The 21,987-nt window shown below is 38.9% G+C and overlaps 1 protein-coding gene across 2 annotated transcripts in view; it reads right to left on the minus strand.

The window, feature by feature from the left end:
• LOC117424383 (regulator of microtubule dynamics protein 3-like) overlaps window positions 1-21,987 on the minus strand; it is an 80,512-nt gene that overhangs the window by 48,263 nt on the left and 10,262 nt on the right. For both annotated transcript variants that reach the window (XM_058991403.1, XM_058991402.1), the window contains exons 5-7: window positions 19,990-20,278; window positions 18,128-18,230; window positions 8,118-8,178 (exon numbers count right to left, since the gene is read on the minus strand). In XM_058991403.1, the coding sequence (XP_058847386.1) occupies window positions 8,118-8,178; window positions 18,128-18,230; window positions 19,990-20,278 (453 nt within the window). The remainder of the gene's footprint in view (window positions 1-8,117; window positions 8,179-18,127; window positions 18,231-19,989; window positions 20,279-21,987) is intronic.

Consider the following 21,987-nt stretch of genomic DNA (forward strand, 5'->3'; position numbering starts at 1 on the left):
ACCGTCCTGTCTCCCTCCTACCCTTCCTCTCCAAAACCCTCGAGCGGACTGTACACCGCCAGCTCTCTGCTTTCCTGTCCAACCACTCTCTGCTTGACCCTCTCCAATCTGGCTTCCGCTCTGCTCACTCCACTGAAACCGCCCTTCTCTCTGTCACCAACTCACTTAAGTGTGCCCGAGCTGCCTCTCTCTCCTCTGTCCTAATTCTCCTCGACCTCTCTGCTGCCTTTGACACTGTTGATCACTCTATTCTACTATCATCTCTTGCTGACCTGGGGATCTCTGGCACTGCTCTGGCCTGGTTCTCCTCCTACCTCTCCAACCGCACTTACCAGGTAACCTGGCGTGGAGCAACCTCCACACCTCACCCTCTCTTGACTGGAGTCCCCCAAGGGTCAGTCTTGGGTCCTCTCCTGTTCTCTCTCTACACCCGCTCCCTGGGCCCCCTCATCGCATCCTATGGTTTCTCATACCATTTCTATGCTGATGATGCTCAGATTTTCCTCTCCTTCCCCACCTCTGACTCCACCATCTCCTCCCGTATCTCTACCTGTCTGTCTGCTATTTCCTCCTGGATGCACTCGCATCACCTCAAACTCAACCTCTCTAAATCTGACCTCCTTTTCTTTCCCTCCTCCTCCCCCTCCTCTGATCTCTCTATCTCTGTTCCTCTGGAATCTACCACACTCTCTCCCTCTTCCTCAGCTAAAAACCTTGGAGTCACCCTGGACCCCTGCCTCTCTTATTCCCAGCACATCTCCACTCTGGCACGCACTTGCAGATTCTTCCTGAGCAACATCCGAAGAATCCGACCCTTCCTCACCAACTATGCTACCCAGCTCCTGGTCCAGGCCCTGGTACTCTCCCGCCTAGACTACTGCAACTCCCTCCTGGCTGGCCTCCCTGCGTCCGCCACCCGTCCGCTCCAGCTCATCCAGAACTCTGCTGCTCGCCTGGTGTTCTCTCTACCTCGCTTCGCCCACGCTACTCCACTACTCCGCTCGCTCCACTGGCTCCCGATCACCGCTCGCATCCAGTTCAAGACTCTTGTACTAGCCTACAGATGCCTTGATCAGACTGCACCCAGCTACCTCCAGACCCTCATCTCTCCCTACACCCCCACTCGACCTCTCCGCTCCGCCTGCACTAGAAGACTGGCTCTACCTCCGCTACGCTCCCCTGCCTCCCGAGCCCGCTCCTTCTCCACCCTTGCTCCGCAGTGGTGGAACGACCTTCCTACAGATGTCAGGACTGCCCAGTCCCTGACCACATTCCGGCGCCTCCTTAAGACTCACCTCTTCAAACAGCACCTGTAGAACTCCTCTGTTGTATCCTGGGACACTATCACCCTTCATTTAAATATGCTTTATTTTGCTCTTATCTGCCCCCTATTTTACTGCATTTAATCCTGTACCTCAGAATATTGTAATCTCCCAAGTGTTTAATCTGTAGTATTTTGTACTTAATCATATCCTGATGTAACTATCACTACTTAATCATATCCTGATGTAACTTTCACTATTATCTGCTGTATTATTGAATTGTGGTTTGTCACACTTGAGAATTATTGTATTTCTTGTTCTTATTGTATGACTTATATTGTAACACTTGAATGTATTTGTATTTGCTTGCGATTGTAAGTCGCCCTGGATAAGGGCGTCTGCTAAGAAATAAATAATAATAATAATAATAATAATAATGATTACAACATCACTTGCTTTATACAGTATTTGAATCGATGCCATCATTATACAATTGTTATCACATTTTAAAAGCAACTCTTGTGGTGTAGGAGGAAAATGGAATGTTTTCAATTAACAGGTTCAGAAACAAGACTTGTCAACAACCAAAATGAACCATCATTAAACACTGCAACACATGGAGTTGATCAAAACACAGTAGTGCAATGATGTCACAGTCACACAATTGATCTCCATCGTTTCTTTTCTTTTTTGGAACGCATTAGGGCCCGGACTTGTTTGAAGTGGTATTGCGTGTCATTTATCGTGTTTTTTTTTCTTCAGTTTCTGAGGACTGGCATGCCTTTCATCACATCCTACAGCTCGGGGAGTGATTTTTCCCAAACATGTCTCATCATGAATGTATACATCATACATATACATATACATATATATGCAGGATTGTGGATTCATAATAGAAAGCATCATTAGAACCTGAAGACCCAGTAAAGTGAGAAAGTTCTGGGGGAAAGTCTGCAATGGTGTTGATAAACGTAGTGTTCTGCATTGTGTGCCTGTATTAGCAGAATGCTGAAGTGAGTAGACATTAGTCATTTATTAGATATCCTGTGTTGTTTTGTATTTTTGACATTGAATTATGTATACTTTAAATCAACCTTGGTTAGCAAGTAACGTAATTTTCTGAATTCTATTTTATTGCAATTACGGAATAAGATTTTATTGCAATTACTCCAATATTGTGTGTGGAGATGCTTTGACTGTGAGTTCAAGAGGTGCTCTTCAGTTGTAGTTGTCTGCCACAGACATGTGCAACATTGTGCACATCACAGAAAGTGTCTGTATTAGCAGGCACCATCACCATTTAGCGCATCGTTATATAAAGCCAACAAAACAAAAGGTAAACTGTTCCAAAGTTAGGTCACTAGAGGGCATTGGCTCTTACTTCCATTAAGACTAATCTAGCCTTATGTTACATGCATCTATGAAGAGCAGATCCTGCGCTCAGGGGAAAGACCATTAACACAGACTTATCAAACATTTAAAACACAGTAATGGAAATAACTGTGGTTGCTTAAGAGTTGTTATTTGTATTAAAAATCTTTAAGCAGCTTCTTAATCCACAGCAGTGACTTCTTATCTAAGCAAAACACCTAATAAATGAAAGAGGATTTTAAGAAAACTGCATATTCACATGGATGAAAGTGGCCATTGATCATTTTGACCGAAACTCCTTGGGCAAAATCAATCTTTTGGCCAGGGGCCCGTCGAAGCTCTGGGGTTGTACATGCTCTCAGATGCACTCTGAGCCATTTAGACCACTTTCTGAGCCATTTAGACCACTTTTAGAATCAAATTTGAACTTGACTTTGTAGAAAAAGAATTTCATTAATTACTTCTACAGCTTGTCATTTTACCAGATGGATCAACCTGATAAATTACACAGGAGGCTAGTTTTTGAAATGTTACTCAAACCTGTTACATGTATGCCTATTTCACATTATTGATAAGCTCTGGAGCAGTAAACTTTCTCATTCAATAACACAGAGTCAGTTTTGGTACCTACAGGAGAGTGTTTTATTCTAAAACCAGTACAACAATTCCGTGCGTTAATCAATGTCAGAAGCAATAGTCCAAGAATTGCCCGTCTCAATCATAGGTGCCTAATTTTGTGCCTAAAAAGGATTAAGTGGATTTTACAATTAAGAACCTCTAAGATCCCAAGCAAACCTTGCTGTTGTGAAGTTATGGTTTTAGTAATTGCAAGCCGACAAAACTGGGCAGGTGTTTCAGCATGAAATGTTCAATATGTACTTACTGAGCACACATTAATTACAAATACATACAAGTAGCACCAAATGGCACAACTAGTACCAATGGCATCTCTGCAGTGATACACCTAGAATTCCAACATGTAGTTTATTAAAGGAAAGTGTCAAACAAACAAAGAAAAGCAAGTACTGTTCTTTTGAAGGTAATTATTCCCTAAGTAAGGCAGTTGAAAATACTTGCCATGTCAGAAGCATGGGTTTACCATATATAAAAAAAAAAGACTTCATTCTGAAGCAAATGCAAATATATATTGTTTGCTTAATAAAACAATTAACAGTATACATTTAACAGTATAAACTTAATTGCAGGAAGGACCAGTCAAGAATTGTTTTTTGTTTTATACAATTAAAATGGTCGTATTCCTCTAGAAACTGCTCTTTGCTTTGTGCTTCCTTCTAAATATAGTCCACCGAGTTAGAGGGCAAAGTCTGCCCAGTACTGCAACCAAGGCATTTATCGCTAGTTTTAAAATATTGCCATCTTTTATTTTAAATATTGGGGCAAGTTTTGTTTTTGCTTGGGATCGGGAACGTTATTTTATATCTTTAACAAGGGCCGACAGTGCTCAGAACAACCGGGAGAGTATAAGCAAAAAGTTTTAATTACCTTACGATTTCAGGTACATGCCTTTAAAGTAAGATGACACTGGCTGCGAAAGAAGGACTGCAACTCTATTGTCGTTTTTTATACACAAATAAACTTACAGTGAATGAGTAATACACAACAAGTTTCAATATGAAACCTAAGCTGAAAATTAATTAATATTTTAATGAAAAACATTCTAGCCTACTTCATTAAAGTAAAATACCACCGCTTCAGATTATTACTCGTGCTTAATAACAGTAACATTTTATTTAGAGGTGGTGTTGAACCTAAACGTGCATTTCTTTTTATTTATTTATTTATTTATTTATTTATTTATTATTTAAAATAAATGTCAGACCTGGTGTCTTCTGAATGACTTTCCGTTTTTTTTCTTTTTTAATCACATTTTAAACCAGTTAAAGCATACACTGAGTAAAAAAAGTAGAGGGGCAAAATATAGTTTGCCTCCCCTGTGCACTATGGGTTGGGCGCCTATGGTCTCAATCACTTTACAGTTCAACAGGAGGAAAAAAAGAACTCTGAAAAGGTCACAAAAATTAAGTACATGTGAAAACATTTTGCAGTTTTCCACAAATAGAAAATTTACCCACACCCCCATTTTTTAAATTTCTACACGAATCATAGGAATGGACCTGGGAGAGGCCATTTTGACAGAATTCCCTATACAGACGGAAAACTTTCAACCATGTAATTAGAAACAGATGTGAACAAATACACCTTGTTCAAACTATATATTGACCTCCATAGCCTGTATTAGCACATGACGCCAAGGGTGGACTAAAGGTGCAGGGCACAGCATTCAATTCAGCCAAGACCAGCTGCCAGGTTGTGGTTTATGAATAAGGTGACCAGATTTTTAAGTCCTTAAACTGGGACTATGGACACATTGTGAAAACTTCCAAGCTACAGGGAAGCTCTAGGGTTTTTATTTTCACTTTGGCAATGTTTGATCTAATATCATATTGAAAGTGAATGCAGAGACTTGTGGTGATATTAATGAGTGGAATCTTTCTTTCAAAAACTTGTTTTTGTGAATAAATGATCTTATTGTCTTTGTAACTTTATTTCTACACAAGTATAGGTATTACATTACATAGTAGCAATTCAATAATATCAAACTCCGAGATTCTATTTTATTGCCGATTACTGCTGCAAATCTAGTCCTTTTTCTGCCTAAAACTGCATCTTCTCATTTTGATTTGCACTTTCCATCTTGCTAGCCTCTCTATGCTAGCCTCCAGTGTCCAATCTGCAAACTAGGCCCTTCCTGTATGAAAACATTACATATCTCAATATTTATTAAACATACCAGTGTTCCCAAAGTGGGACTGTCCTGTCCAAAAAACAGGACAACTGGTCACCTTATTTATAAATAAAATTTGAAGCCAGGTTAGCCCTAATAGTGTTTCATTTAATCTTGAACTTGGAACTTTTTATACCATTTTTTTTTTCATAACATTTCTTTTTTCGTAGCTTTTTCAAAAGGATGTTTTTTGTCAGATATTTCTTATCATGAGAGCGGTATCCATAGCAACAGGTTGTAGGATGAGGTCAAATAGCTCATTTGCACTGAGGTCGAGTGTCTGTCTCCATCTGGCAAACCCTCTCTCAGCTTGGACTTCCGTAAACCCCTCAGCTTTCAATTCCGAAGAATAGCCAGCAGCGCAAATAATCACAGCTGGCATGCAAATTGGATATTACCTAAAGTTTGGATATAGAGCAGGTCATACTCTGAATATACATAAACAGGAGAATTAACTTGCATCCTGTTTTATCAGAAATATGTTGTGCTGCTAGACACAAGTTTAATTCCTGTAACAAATTCAAGGCCCCCCCCCCCCCCTTGTTTCTTGAATGTTTTACCTTAAGTCTCTGCTCTGTGATGAGCTCACTGCTCTGAGCTGCTGCAGCTGTGGCCTGCTTTAAACCCATGATAGGACTAGAAAGCGGGAAGGGAAAGTAGGCAGTATGGGAAGCATCAAACACAATCCCAGGGATTAGTTACAAGCGTTGTAACATTAGCCCTCCAATGCAGGAAACCATTGCTAATAGAGATTACCAATTTGTAGATGACTGAGGTTTGTACCACCTCATGTAGATACGCGCGAGGTCCACAATGCAAATCGTATTGGACCATGTGACACGATGGCTTGTTTGGGGACATCAGGCACGATTACCAATAAAGACAGACAAACCAGCACGGGTAACAATTGTTTTTAGATATTAGCTTCTTTATCCCACGACTCACATCTCTCGTACCGCCTCTGAACACACTAACCTTGATCAGCCAAAGCTGTGGGTTTATATACATGTGACCGTCTCTAAATTAGTAATAAAATCATTCAAGCTGGAAACGGTCACATTCTGCACGAGTTTAGCATGGATGGGGAAGTTCAACCCCATCCATGCTGCAAAACAATTAAATAAAATAACGTGTTTTTACACACATAAACAATACATTTTAAATAATAACACAACAAATAATATATAATACACATGGGCAGGGTGTACCCTGTCACAGACCAGAACAACGTGGATACAATTTCAAGGTATGAAATTTATTTTATAGACCAAAAGTTAAATTAAATAACTTAAAAACATTACGATTTTATAAGACAACAGGCAATCACCTAACACATTAAGTTTATTCAGTGTCTACAAAATGCAAATGTAATCTGCCACGGAGAAGCTCCGGTTTTGTTATAATGTTAACCCTGGTTTCACCCACGTTAAAAATGAACACATACTAGGTAGATTATTATTATTATTTTATCAAAATTCTGACTATGAAAAAACAAAAAACAGGAGCAAATAGATAGCTATAACTATCATGATCCAAGTAACGGCTTCCTTGTTTTATCAGTAAAAATAATAGACTAAATACAATCTTGAGGTGCATTAAATTTATATTTATATATATATATATATATATATATATATATATATATATATATATATATATATATATATATATATATATATATATGTGTGTGTGTGTGTGTGTGTGTCTGTATATATTGCATCGTCAAACTATAACTTATACACATAGCTGTCACTGTCACCCAGCGTGTTTTTTTTTTGTTTTTTTTTCCATAATCTTGGTTGATATCCCTTATTCTGTTATTACTTCTTAGTTAATTTCTAAAAATGCAGTGAAAAGGCAGTGTGCGAGCATACATATTTATGAACACGTTGCATGAATCTTTTAAATGTAGTGGTATCGTGCTAGAATTAACAGCTCGGTTGTGGTTGTAACTTATAATTTATACAATGCAGGATTCAACAATAATGTGGCACACAGTATTTATTTATTTATTTATTTTTAAAACAACTGAAGACAGATAAGAGGATAATTTCATACCATTTAATTTGCACAGATGAAACATAACCTGGTTAACCGAACTGATGGCATATCAAATGCTTAGATGACAGATGTGGTTGTGTTCTTGTAGAACTTAAGCATAAAACTAAATACATTTCGGCAAGGAATTGCATTAGTTCCATTACTTAGTTGAACACAAGGTGGTTTCAATAAATACTTTCTGATTTAAATATAGACCTACAATGTGATAGTTTGACATATTCTGTCTATTTAAAACAGTAGGTAGGTGTTTCTTTTTTTTTTTTTTTTTTTTTTTTTTTTTTTTAATTACTTTTATATATAATTATTAGTTGAATAAACCGCTACCAAATAAGACCATTTTGCTACCTACTTTCCAGCCAAGTAGGAAATCCTCACTAATGCCTTAAAAAGTTAACTTCTAGCCCTGTATATTTTATATTACTGGTATATATACATATAAAGAACTAGCATCTACTCAATATTTAGAACTACACATAAGACTTGCAGGGCCGTTAATTACTTATTTTGTATGCTGTAAGTCTGTTTACCCTCGCCACTAGCCAAAAGGATGGAGATTAAATTGAATTCTGTAAAGCTAAACTGTGAAGAAAACAACAGCATGAAAAAGAACTACGTACCACTTGTGGCACTCGGCACACTGGTCATCTTTCTGGAGAGCTGCTTCTGCCTCTTCTCTCCCTGCAGAAACAAGACGCAAGAATCTGAGACATGACACATTGTTCAATGGAGCCACTGCATTGTGGGCCAGATCGATCCACTATCAGGCCCCTTTGTAAAGTCAGATATATTTCTGCTTTCCCACATTGTTGCCGAATAGTTTCGCACAACTCACAGTTTATTTTGGTCTAATGGATTACGACACATTTTCTATTTTGAGTTCCCTTCTCCAGACACTTGGTATATGCTCAGAAGCAATCAAACTTAAGCACAGAATGTTTTTTTATGAACAAGAAAAGTTGACGACTATGGTGGTTAGCTCACATCTTTAAGAAGTTAATTATAAACAGTTTTTTTCACTTATGAGTAGTTTCTGATAGGCTGACACACCAAGACCGAGTGGTGTGGAGATACTGGTATCCAGAGTCAACAAAAGGACAGTGTCAGACATTATTGACACCTGTTTAATTTGTGAGACAGCTAACCTGGAACTCATGACAGGAAAGGTGCATGTTAATGTAAAAATACATCTGTATTTGATGCCATTACTTTTTGAATACTGAAAGGTGACATACTTTATTCTGGCGAGTGCATCCACAATGCTTTGGTTCATCAATGACTAGGCTGGCCTCGGCCATTGCCATTTCAAAACACAATGAATGAGGCCTCTTTACTACTCAAATATAAGTGAACCAATTGGTAATTAAGTTAGGTCAACCCCTAAATTACATGAATCACCATGGCTCTTGCATACACACCAAAAGTAAACAGAATATAAGCAGAACATTAAACTGTATCATAAAACAAATCTGAAGCCAATGTAAAGAATCTGTGAAATATGTTCATAAGTTATGGTTCTGGTCAGGATTTTAGCTGCAACATTTTAACTTAATTGTAACCATAAGGCAAAGTGAGTAGATTAATTAAGCATGGGGAGTCCCAGTTCATCTGAATACCAGCAAATGGATTGCATCAAACACAATCCCAGTGATCAGTAACGAGCATTGTAACATTGGCAGCCCATGGTAGGTGCTTCACACAAACACACATACAGGTTCACTGTTTTAAAATAATTGTAATCTAACCGAACCCCTTTAAGGATCGATCGATAAATATATACAGGTAGTGAACAAAAAAATGGAAACACCAATGCAAAGTCACTTAATAGGGAGTTGGGCCACTATGGTATCCCGCTCTGTGGAGTTCTAGGTGGACCGTTTTTGATGAAACTGGCTGCTCGCGCCCCAGGTTGAAACTTGCAGTCAATTTACAGTTGCTCGCCTGTTTTGCCTTGCACTTTGAATTAATACACCGACGTCACCTTAGACACCGTTGCTCATGAAACATCAGCAAGTTGAGCTGCCTTGGTCACTGAAGCTCCTGACAAACGCACCTCAACAATAACCCCTCTTTCAGTCACTGAGGTCTCCTCTTGCAGCCATGCTAGCCATAATTATAGGCAACCAGGCCTGTCCAGCAAATTTATACATGACCCTAAGCATGCTGGGATGTTATTTGCTTAATTAACGCATGAGCCACACCTGTGTGGAAGCCCTTGCTTTCAATATACTTGGTGTCCCTCATTTACCCAAGTGTTTCACTACCTGTACTACAAACCTTCAATTTTGTTAGCTGTAGGCTGGTATAAAACTTGCTAAAGAAACTGTTTCGTGGTGGGTTTCAACCTTTAAAAAAAAAAATATATATATATATATATATATAATATATATATATATAACTTATTTATTTCTTAGCAGACGCCCTTATCCAGGGCGATTTACAATTGTTACAAGATATCATATTATTTTTACAATCAATTACATTATTTTACACATTATTTTTTACATACAATTACCCATTTATGCAGTTGGGTTTTTACTGGAGGAATCTAGGTAAAGTACCTTGCTCAAGGGTACAGCAGCAGCGTCCCCCACCTGGGATTGAACCCAGAGTCCAGAGCCCACACTGCTATTTTTATATATATTATATAAAGAGTGATGTCAGAATGAAGGCTACAGAGCCTCATCCCTAAATGTCTAGCATTCTGTGAAAGTGTTTGTCCCACAGTCATTTGTTACAAGATCAGCAGTAAAAACTGTTTTTTATACAGTGAAAACATTTTTAAAAAACAATGTATTTATATAGCACTCAATTGGCATCTACTCAATATTTAAAGAACATAAGGTTTGCAGAGCAGGGAATTACTTATTTTGTATGAGTCCGTTGCCCTCAGCACCAGCCAAAAGCATGGATAACAAATTGAGTGTGTAATGCTAAACTGTGAAAAAAAAACAACAGTATGAAAAAAGACAGACTAAATGTGGCCTTGTTACTTCACCTTCTACTCAAATGTAAGTGAACCAATTGTTAATTAAGCTAGGTCAACCCCTAACTTTAATTAATTACCATGGCTCTTGCATACACACCCAAAATAAACAGTTTTTTTTTTTTATAAAAACAATGTTTGTTTAGGGCGATACCAGAATAAAGCAGGACACACTTTTTCAAGCACCAACAAGGCACAGAGCACTTGTGGTCAGAAAAAAGACAAACAGACTTTTCAAACAGAATGAGGCAGGCGAAGGGTGAAAAGGGTAAAGTGACGGGTGAGATACATAAACACACACATACACACACACACACACACAGTAGCTTATAAAAATAATACAAATGGTGCATGACATAGCACCGAAACAAAGAGGAGACTGTAATGAAAGGAGATGCAAACTTATAGAGGAGTTGATGAGGAGCAGCTGGACCAGGCGGCAGTCTGAAATTAATAACACAGCAACAATGGGGGCAAACTCACCAGCAGACTTAACCATTTCAATCCCAAAAGCTGTATACACAAAGACAATAATATTGGGGTACAAACCCACTTAACCTATGCTGCACAACACAGCACAATACATTATCTTAATTGGCTCCTGGGTGGGAAATGCAGGCCAAGTTTAGTCATTATGGTTCAATCGCCAGCAACGACAACATTGAGTTTTACTTAAAAGAACACCCCAGGATCTTAATGAGCAATGTTGTTTTGCTGCATTTTTCAACCATGATAACAGCAAATATTTTGTAGGTAACTCAATTTTACTAGTTTCTAAAGTTCCACAAGTCGACTTGCCAGTCGAATTGTCTGTGTATTTTTACACGTGTCCTAAAAATCTGATTTTAAAACAAGGCTTGCTCCTTTGAAATATTTATCTTTCAGGGACTCACAAAATACCATAATAAAATCACTCAACTTTTAGAGTACATATTTGACTGGGGTTCTTCATTGGAACTCCATAAAACTTAATTACAGCAGGTTTCGACACTTTCACTTTATGAGTTGTTTCTGAGCTGACAACATGCTGTGCTTGAGTGGGGTGGAGCAACTGCTATCCAAAGTCATCAATAGGAAAGTATCAGATATGATGGACACCTGTTTCGTTTGCCGCAATTTCCTTAGCTTGGCTATCTCCACAACAGCTACTGGTCAGAAGCAGAGAATAAACTGAAAATTAAGTAGCCACTGCAACCCGTTGCACAATCAGCAGGTTTCACAATGTTTCAATAAAGAACCTGCTCAAAATGAAATGCTTTATTCTAAAAGGCAAGTGATTTATGATGCTATTTTGTGAGCCTCTGAAAAAATGATCAAAAAAGGAACAAGCCTCCTGTTAGTAATAGCTTTGTATAACTAGCGTTACTGAAAGATCTGGGGTTAAGTGGTCATTACAGTAAAAGCCAAAAAAATACTTGGCCATTTTCTTATAGTGTTATGAGTGTTTCAGGTTGGGAGATAGATTGTTTTCTTCCAAACACCGCAGTCTACCCATTTCATGCTCCCTCCTGCAACAATGCCGTTTCTCTGTTGAAATGAGCGGTGTATTGTGGGAACAAAACCTGTATTGTTGCAGAAGGGAGCGTGATCAGACACCCTGCGATCCTCTGAAGAGATTATTTTTTTCTCCTGGAGAACATTCCCGAGTAAATGTTGAGAAATGTGTTGCCCGGTTGATTTATGATGTGTGATTAAAGTTTTCAAGAGTCAGCAATAGGTTTAAAAAAAAATAACACTGCAGTATAGATAACAGAGGACACAGCAAGGTAACATATTACATTTCTTGTAAACACTGCAGGGTGTTCTGTTACACTTTAATTGATCTATTAAATGCCATGATAAATCAATATTAATATTAATTGTTGGACAGTTTAAAGATAATTGTGTGAGACATTAAAAAATATATATTACAAAAAACATGCTGTAAAATGTGTTATTTCTCCCAATACATTTTTATAATACCAAGGCTCAAAGTTTGTTATAGATCGATCATCAGTCATACCAACTAGCCAAATTTACTTCAATACTGCCACTGCTTTGCTTGTCCTTGCATATTTGAAAGTATTGTACTGTCAATGTGATCACATTAATTGGTGCCAACATATTCCCAATAAAAAGAAGAAAATACAATTACAAAAACACTTTTCTGAAGTTAATTTATTTCAAGGTGCCAAATTGAACGTAATTTATAATCATCAAGACTACAAATAAAAAAAGGAAATATTTACGTCTCAGAGCTGACCTAGTGTTCAACAGGCTAGCATGCAACAGTCTGGTTAGTTTTATGACTTTGTTTTACGAATTTCCAAGTTATTCTCATTTCTCGAGGGAAATAAAAAAATAATTAATTGTTGGTGTGGTGGAAGAGGCTTGCAGACTCAGGATCACATCATAGGCCCTTCAGGGTCAAAAAGCTCCATTCTGGTCTTACCATAGCAACCATACCACAACAACTTCAAGCCTTGAAAGGCTTGTTAGAGAGGCAAGTTCCCTTTCTTACCCAATGAGAGCATTTCTTGGTTTCACAAAAAATGTTAAATGTATTGAAGTGTTACAATTTGCTGTGTCCCGTGTTGTCCATAACGCAGAATTATATTACAACATATTGTTGATTAAATTTTTAAAAAAATTTTTTATCACACATCATGGTGAATACATTTCTCAACATTTACTCGGGAGCGTTCGCCAGGAGACAGAGAATATATCGTGCAAGCATCTCTGTGTATCCAGATCACACTCCCTCCTGCAACAATTCTGTTCTTACAATACGCCTCTTGTTTCAACCACACTACCAGCATTGTTGCAGAAGGAGTATGATCTGGATACACGGCAATGTTCAGAAGAAAAATGATTGTTCTCCTGGCAAACATTCCAGAGTAAAAGTAAAAAAAAAATAAAATAAATACCCTAGAGGGGTGTGCAATTCGTATCGCCCGACGCCCGGGACAACATTTGTGTTTTGCTGTTATACTTTGCACGTTGGACAAATATATATATATTTTTTTTCCTATATTCGTTCTGTTGCTAGAAAAAACACTCCTGGTAAAACACTTTACCTATGATGCGGGAAGAAAACTATCAAACCAATTGAAATGTTGAAAAGAATATCCTACCATATGGACAACACAAGATACAGCAAATATGAAGTAATGTGTTTCTTGTGCAAGGGGTTATTTCTCCTGTGCACACACATCACATGTTTCCCTTTAACTAGTGAGCGAGCCTTTGGTAATGGCTAAATAAGCTGAAGAAGAAATATACTGCCTCATAACTGTCAGTTTCACACTCACCTGCAAATCATTATTCTTCATCTGCTTGTTAGCGTTCAGGAAGAGACCTGATAAATTGCATAAACCTTTGAATTCTGTTTCATGTAAACTACGGAAACGAGGCCAGTCAACAAACCACAAACTGCTGTCAACTGAAGCGTGGCTTTAACATTTTAAGTTAACCCATTTTTAGGCATGTCTTAAAAACTATTTTAGTAGTGATTTATGGAATGTCCAGAAACATGGCTTTTGACATCAATTCATTGTTATGCAACAGGAAAGGGCTGTGACTGATTTTCTACAGCAGTTTCAAAAGATGGTAGAGGTGAGGGTTAAAGAGAAAACAACCTCATTAAATGCCATTGTCTCCTTCACTTGAGGACAGGCTACTTTTTAGAGCATTTCTAAATGGCCCTTTGGTTAACGACTAAATTAAATGGAATTAAATGGAATAGAGAGTAGCTCTGTATTCATACCAACTATAAAACACACTTTATTCAAGAACTATTAGGTGAACTATGACCTATATTGTGCTTTTGGTATTGCATCATGATACTACCCATACTTAATTCTATTACAATATGATACATATCATGTAAAGACAGTATCATGATTCATCGATACATACTGAATCATTACACCCCTATCAGTATTATCAAAAAGCTGGCCACATCCACAGTAAAGTGAGACATGCAGAGGTATGTATTTCCGTAGATAGATTAGTGGTTCTCTAGATACATGTACTGTGTTTGTGTACATACAGATAGATACTGTGGGGGGTCATTATTAAATGATGTCATCCAAAAAAAGACAAGATTATAGTGCCAATGACCAATATGAGAGTGTTAACAGTTAACTTGCAGAATGCTGTTAATGACTGTTCACCAGCCATTACAGCATTAAGACCACTAAGAGGCCAATCAAATCAGAGTTTCTGGCACCATTTTTACAACCAAGGTTGGCAGGTCTGGTATTAATAAATAAAAAAAATCTGGTACAGCACAGCACAGCACAGAGGATTGCAACCTACAGCAACGGGCATGCAATGGCTTCCAAATGTTATTTACAACAAAATGTATCTAATTAAGTAAAATGAAGGTAGGGATCCAAATGATATTTCAGAATTATTATTTCAGACGTTTGTTTATGTGCAGGTTTTGGCTTGAAAGAAGACAATCTCTGTTTGATCGCAGCTATGGAGACAGGGATGAGGATTTGTATTGTGCTTTATTTAAATGTCAGGCAAGCTGTTTCTGCCCAAAGCAGCATTTCTCATTTCCACTTCCTAAGTTACTGCCAAAAGAATACTGAACAGACTGTGTTCCTAAACTAGGTTAAAAGTGTCTTTCTTGTGCTGCTTTGTACTTGAAAATGCACACTTATTAAATCCAGTAGTCCACAACCCCAACCATTTTTATGCTACCACTTTTATGGTCACATTTTTAACCTTTAAATAATACTTATTTTAAGTCTCCGATTGGCTGGGAAGCGTTCATTAATTGCCAGAAAAGGACCAATTTACAGCTCTATGCTATAATCGTAAAACATACTGGTAGTTTTTTTGTCTACAGTTAAAGCCACTCGACTTAGTCTTCTAGTGTTAATCACATTTAATTAAAGTAATGATTACTGATTCAAATTGCATTTTTATTTTTAATACACATTTAAAAGTTCCTAATTTATCCTATGTAAAAAGGTACTCCTTTTCATAAATCTATGGCCACACAAACTAGCCAATCAAGCAGAGTTATACTTGTTTCAATGAACAAATGCAATCAAAACTATGTAGAAATGCTACAGTTTAAGCAAAAAAAAAAGATTTTTGGGTTGCATAAACTGAAACCATAGTTCTGCAAGCTTTCGCCTTCATGTACATAACAAAACCACACAAGCTAAAACATTCTATGCCAATGTTTGGTGTTTCTTTGGTCGATTGTGCAATTACCTCTTCTTATGGTTGTCCAAGTGTTGGTCAAAACTAATCTGTTCTGTCTTTTTTTTATTGCAGTGTAAAGGAATAAACAGAAATATAAAACTACTGTCAAAATGTTAAATCACATTCCACTCCAAATGCAAATCCTGACCCACTGCTCTTACCCTCTTCATGAAGAGCTCTCAAACACTACCCACTGGTATATTGTAAATTAAAATAAATCATTTACTTAACACTACAAGCGGTTTCTGGTTTTAAAATTTAATTTTCTCCACTCGTGTAACACATATGGGGCTGCGCATTCATGCTGTCCGTACGTATTACATATTCTCACAAAGCATGAAACGCAAGAGTGCATAAATAAAGGAGATATATTACATTATACCTAAAAGCCCAGGGAGCAGTCACATTGACGGCCACAAAGAAAACAACTGTATTTTGATTAAACAGAACAGTATTCTACGTTATCATATTTTATTTACCAGTTCACAATGTGTTTAGCTGTAATTAGATTAGTCTCTACTCTCTGCCTGAGTGAATGACTGACAGTCTATTGTTTTTCAATCAGCCTTTTCAAAGGCTGGCGCGTCAATTAGCAGGGGATTAATGAAAAAAAAAATACCAGAGACCGTGGAGTTTTACAATGCAACAAAATACGGAGATGGTGTTTTGGATCAGATGTCACGGTATTCTGTGAAATCTGGCTCCCGCCGGTGGCATTTTCAGGTGTTTTACAATGTATTGGACCTAGCAGCCATCAACTGGGTACTTTACAAAGAATGCACAAAGAAGAATTTACCAAGGAGAGTATATTTTACAGTTAGTACAAGAACAGCATTTGGAACAGAGGGAGACTGCCAAGCGTATACCCACAGCTGAAGCTGACAACCCCGCTGAGAGCCGCAAGAGACGCCAATGCCAGGTTGGCAAGTGCAATAAAAATAAAACTTCGGACAGCTGTGCCCTGTGCAGAAAGGCGGCATGTGGAAAGTGCACTGCACATGTGGAGAAGCGCATTATCTGTGTGTTTTTTTTTTTTTAAATTATTTGGAAATCGGCAATTATTTTTCTTATTTTCTCCCCAATTTTGTAAGCCAAATTATTGTTTATTTCAACCCAGCTCACCGCTGCTACCCCCGCGCTTACTCGGGAGGGACGAAGACGGACACACGCATCCTCCGAAATGTGTGCCATCAGCCGTCCGCTTCTTTTCACTCTGCAGGCCCACCATGCTGTCACCTCAGAGCTACAGCGTCGGAGGACCACCCAGCTCTGGGCAACTTACAGGCAGGCCCGCAGGCGCCCCCGGCCAGTCTACAGGGGTCAATGGTGCGCGGTGAGCTGAGGACACCCTGGCCGACCTAAGTTGTTCAGATGTTTATGTGACGTACTCAATAAAATAAATAATAATTACATACGACTGTTTCTCCTTTCGTTATACTATTTACAGTGTTTTGAATACAGCCGTCAGAAAGACTGCTGCGGGGCTTCTAGGTATGAGAGCGGGTCTTCTAGTGTTAAAGCCTTTGCCCTGGCAGAGGGCGCATTCATTTCTTATGAACAAGCTAGGCAAGTTTGCAGAATACAACAGTAAGAAAAATTGGATTGCTGGTTTTGTCACGTGAGCTGTTCAGTGTGTTGATATGCAAATAAATCCAGTTTGCCTGCGGGGCGTATCAGCTTCAACCTCCATCTCGATCTCCTGCCTGTCACTCAGCAGCGAATGCACGCACCCACATGGCAGGTGGCTACTCTGTCACAAGCATTAATACCCTGTATCTTTCTAAACGAGGAATTTGGGAGAGCTCCCTAATACAAGCTGAATCTCAAAACAATAATTGTGTGAATATAGTAATTGTTTCAGCTGTGAATGGTATTTAAAACAGGATTCATTCATCTGATTTTTTATATATCCACCCTTACTGTGGTCCCACCGCAGTCGGATATGCGACGGATTACTGTATTACACTTCTTAAGCTGTTTTCCCACAGGCGCTCATGGATATCCATCTGCTTGGATTGAGATTTATGGCTCAGACTCGCATCATATAACAAACTGATCTGCTTTGCCGATTTGCTCCGATAACATGGACTTGAAATAGAGAGCAATACCATGTGACTTTTTAGTGCAATCCATGACTTTTCCCATGACCCTATAATAAAACACCAATGTTCCAGGGTATTCCAGGACTGGATTTTGTTAAAGCAGTTTTCTAGGACTTTCCAGGTTTTCAACAGGGGCCAGACCAGTAGGGTACGCTGTAACACAATCTGCAGAAACAGTTCCTGCCCATTTTGCCTCCCCAATACACGGCAGCGCCAGTACCAACACGACCTTCAAATTTGTACAGCCAGGACGCAAACCTGCATTTCCCTGAACACCATGCAGAAGTGCCTTGACCAGGTGAGGCTGCTGGGGATCACACTATAATGTGACTCTCACCTTGTTCTGCGTAGGATTGCTTCTCGTCTTTGTCTTCTGTGATCTCATACATGTCTTTGTAGGAACGGGCCAGCCGCCACAGAAATTCTTTCTTCTCCTTGTACTATTATTGAGAAACACAGAAAAACAGCTGCATGAAACTGCTGTCTATTTATTTAACAAGAGTATCTATTGAGACTGAATTGTCATCAACAAGGTGGTGTTGGCTAGTGAGGCATTCTGTGGTTTTACACAGTGGGGTCAATGTAATTTTTTTTGCTGACAAACTTACATTATTTATAATTATTTAGTAGCAGGTGCCCCTTAAGGGAGACTTTAAAAATGTTTTTGTGTTAACTAGAACATGGAATATCACAGGGCATGATTATAAAATGTAATCTGCTATGATTTCTTGGCCTTCTGTTTTTAAAAACAACTCAATTTTATAACAGAACATTAAACTGATGGGGACATACAAATATTGTGATGCTTAGTAGAACTCACATGGCCCGACGACTATCTCCACTGCTTCTGTAAATTGTTACATGTCCGAAATATCACAGATCGCAATTAATATATTCTTTTGGTTTAGAATCGCTCTTTGTAACATTTTCTGTTTCAGTCACCACACCCTGGTGACTTCTTAATTTTTTTTTTTAAGTTAGAGAGCTCTCACACACGTCTTCTCTAAGTAAAACTGGTACACCCGAATGTAACCAGTAACCAGCCCCCCTGCAATGCTGCCTGCCCCAGTGGTGCTTAAAAATACCACATTTGTTCTATGTGGTATTTCTTCCTGATGTACTATAGTTACTAGTGGCCAGTGTTGCAGGGGTACAGGTCAATGGTTACACTGTGGTGTACCAGCTGTACTTAAGACAGAAGACAGGTTTGACAGCTCAGTTAGCCACGGGTGCTTAAAGCGTCTGTTCTAAACAGTCATCAGGATGTATTGACTGAAGCAGAATATGATACACAATGGGAATTGAAACAAGAATACTTTAGGTCAAGGTAACTGTGATATTTCATACCCGTACCAAGTTATTCTTTAAGGAGATTGAGGTCACACTACATGGATTTGCCACAGTTAATGGATGCATTAGATAAAACATTAAAGTCTAGTGACTTTAAAAATCAAGCAGGATTTACCAGGCCCCTTGCTAATATGAGGCAACCGGCCAGATCAACTCTGCTTTACAGGATGAGGCTAGCTGTCAGATCTAATTACAGCAGCATGTCCTTTTTCAGCATCAATGTTCTGGTATTTCCTTCCTCTTGAAGTGTGAAATATTGTTTCCTTTAAAGCCTTTTAAACTGCTTAAATGTACTTGTTTTTAAAATGTTGAAGTTATTCATTGTTGTACGATTGTCCCCCGTTTTACTGTAACCTCGCTGTTGTAGCCAAATTGGCACCAATGAGAATGGAAAAAAAGATACTGAAAAAGCAGTTTAGCATTTTTAACTTTTGAAATTAATAATAACCCTTGATCATCATCTCCGTTTCTACCAATTTCCCTTCCACATGGTCACAGTGGCCATGAACTAATTTGTCGTAGCATAAATAATTTCCCCTTTAACATTTAATTAACGTTTACTTGTAATGGGAATAAAATAAAACGGCAAATGTGCTTTTTTTTAATAGGACTTTCACTTACAATAAAGTGCCATCCGGGGGCCAACTTCTGTAAGGCTCTCTGCATACAACTAGTGCACAGTATCCTTGACAAATGTTAAAACAATATGGATTATGTTTAAATACACTCTATATATCGCTGTGATATGGACAACTCAGGATACAGGAAAGTTGAAGAACCACAATTCTGGAAAACAATGGCGGCTGTTCTTAAGTACAACATATCCAAGAGTGCCATGGTCACACTGACCATGGGCTTGTTGCTTAGCAACAGCTGGAACCCCTCGGTGTGGTCCTGGATGGTCCCCGTATGGAGCCTGTCGCTCGTCTCCATCATGAGGTTGAACTCATCATCAGGCAGCTCCGTGGTCAGTTGGGCGATGGGGTCATCATCTAGGCTGAGGGAATCCCGGCGGAGAGCCTTCACTGTGGCGCAACTCACTTCCTCATCATCCTCCTCCTCCTCCTCCTCGGTATCCCTGTCAGTCTCTTTGTCCGTCTCGCCATTGTAATCAGACTCTGCATTAGCAGTCGTGTATCTGAAACACAGAGCGAGAAAGCAGACCGTGTTACTGACACACGCAGCTTCCCTCAAAATCAATTATTTAAAATAGGCCATTAGACAATAGGAAGCCTTTATTTTCCACGTGGAAGGGTGCAGCAGAGGGGAATTTCGGAATGAACTGAACATACAAAATAGAATATTGCTCTATGCCTGGCAGCAATAAAAGCTGAGTACAAACCGAGATTCAATGAAGCAATAACTTTCCCTTACCTTGTGCCCAGATTATCTTCGATTTCCACATTTAAGAAAAGCATGTGATCTTTTAATTCTGTTAGCGTCATCTGCTCAGGAGTAGGTCGCCAAGCTTCTGTCTATACAAAGTTTCATAACTGGATGAATGGTTCACAGTACATAGCTACTAATTTAAGTGACATATTGACTGACAGAAAACATCTCTATAATATCCACATTGCCAGTGATATGCATTACTCATTTCAGGCTATTCACTGGAAATATTTGCGTTTTGCTTTTACTGCTGTTCCCTGTAATGCTGCCTGAAACAATTACCAATTTTTTTTTTTTAATTAATATGCTCATCATTGCTTATTCAAATTATTCTGAAAACGAATAAATGGCAATTTTTCCAAATAAATTTAGAGCACCCAATTATGTCCCCCTCACCATGGCAATATGCAACAACAACTGGAGTACAAAGGCCAGCCTTGCAGGTGTCCGCTTGAGCTCACCTGCTGTCTTGCCAATAGGGTCTGGTATAGCATGTAGAGTACAAAATGTCCCTGCAGTTTTTGCCTCACTAACTCGTGACCGTGCCAGAACCAATGACACACCCATGGAATCCTCAGAAGAACGGTGCTCCCATGGCTTTGTGACTCATCCTGCACTCCACACAACCCACTCAGGGACCACTTATACAATTATGGATATTTAATTACCCACTGCAGTATTTATAATTCTGGGTGTTTGAACCTGCCTTACTATTCCAGTACAACAACAAAAACAACAGGTCGGCCAGGGTGTCCTTGGCTCACCGCGCACCAGCAACCCCTGTAGTCTGGCCAGGCGCCTGTGGGCTGGCCTGTAAGCTGCCCAGAGCTGCGTTGTCCTCCGACGCTGTAGCTCTGGGTTGGCTGCATGGCGGGCCTGCAGAGTGAAAAGAGCGGTTGGCTGATGACACATGCTTCAGAGGACAGTGTGTGTTCGTCTTCGCCGCTCCCTAGTCAGCACAGGGGTGGTATGGGTGAGCTGAGCCTAAAAGAAACCGGATTGTGCGTGACCATGCATAGTGATCTCTATGGAAAGCCATCTGGGTCAAAAACGTTTTGTGCTGCTTTAGAGCGGATCAGAATCTCATGGGGCAGAAAAAAGGCAAGCATATCATTCTGAAATGCCTCTTAATCAGTACCCAACTTGCTGGAAATGTTGTGCAGTGATTTTTATATAGATTTTATATATTATATATTTTATGTTGCGACTTTCAGTTATGTGGAATATAACGTACAATGCCATTTCCACGTTTGTTAAAATTTCAGTTTTCATTTGCTTGTGTCGATGGCCACTGTTTACTGCGAAGAAACAGCAATGGCAAGGAATGAAAAAAAAGTAAACAATAAACAAAATGTGGTTTCAATCTTTGTTTTGTATTTAATTCACTTGGGTAAAGTAAGCTCTACACAATTTATTCTTTGCTCCTGGGACATTTTTCTACTTTAACGTGTTACATAT

Source organism: Acipenser ruthenus, chromosome 18 (assembly GCF_902713425.1).
Source record: "Acipenser ruthenus chromosome 18, fAciRut3.2 maternal haplotype, whole genome shotgun sequence".
In the NCBI taxonomy this organism is placed as follows: domain Eukaryota; kingdom Metazoa; phylum Chordata; class Actinopteri; order Acipenseriformes; family Acipenseridae; genus Acipenser; species Acipenser ruthenus.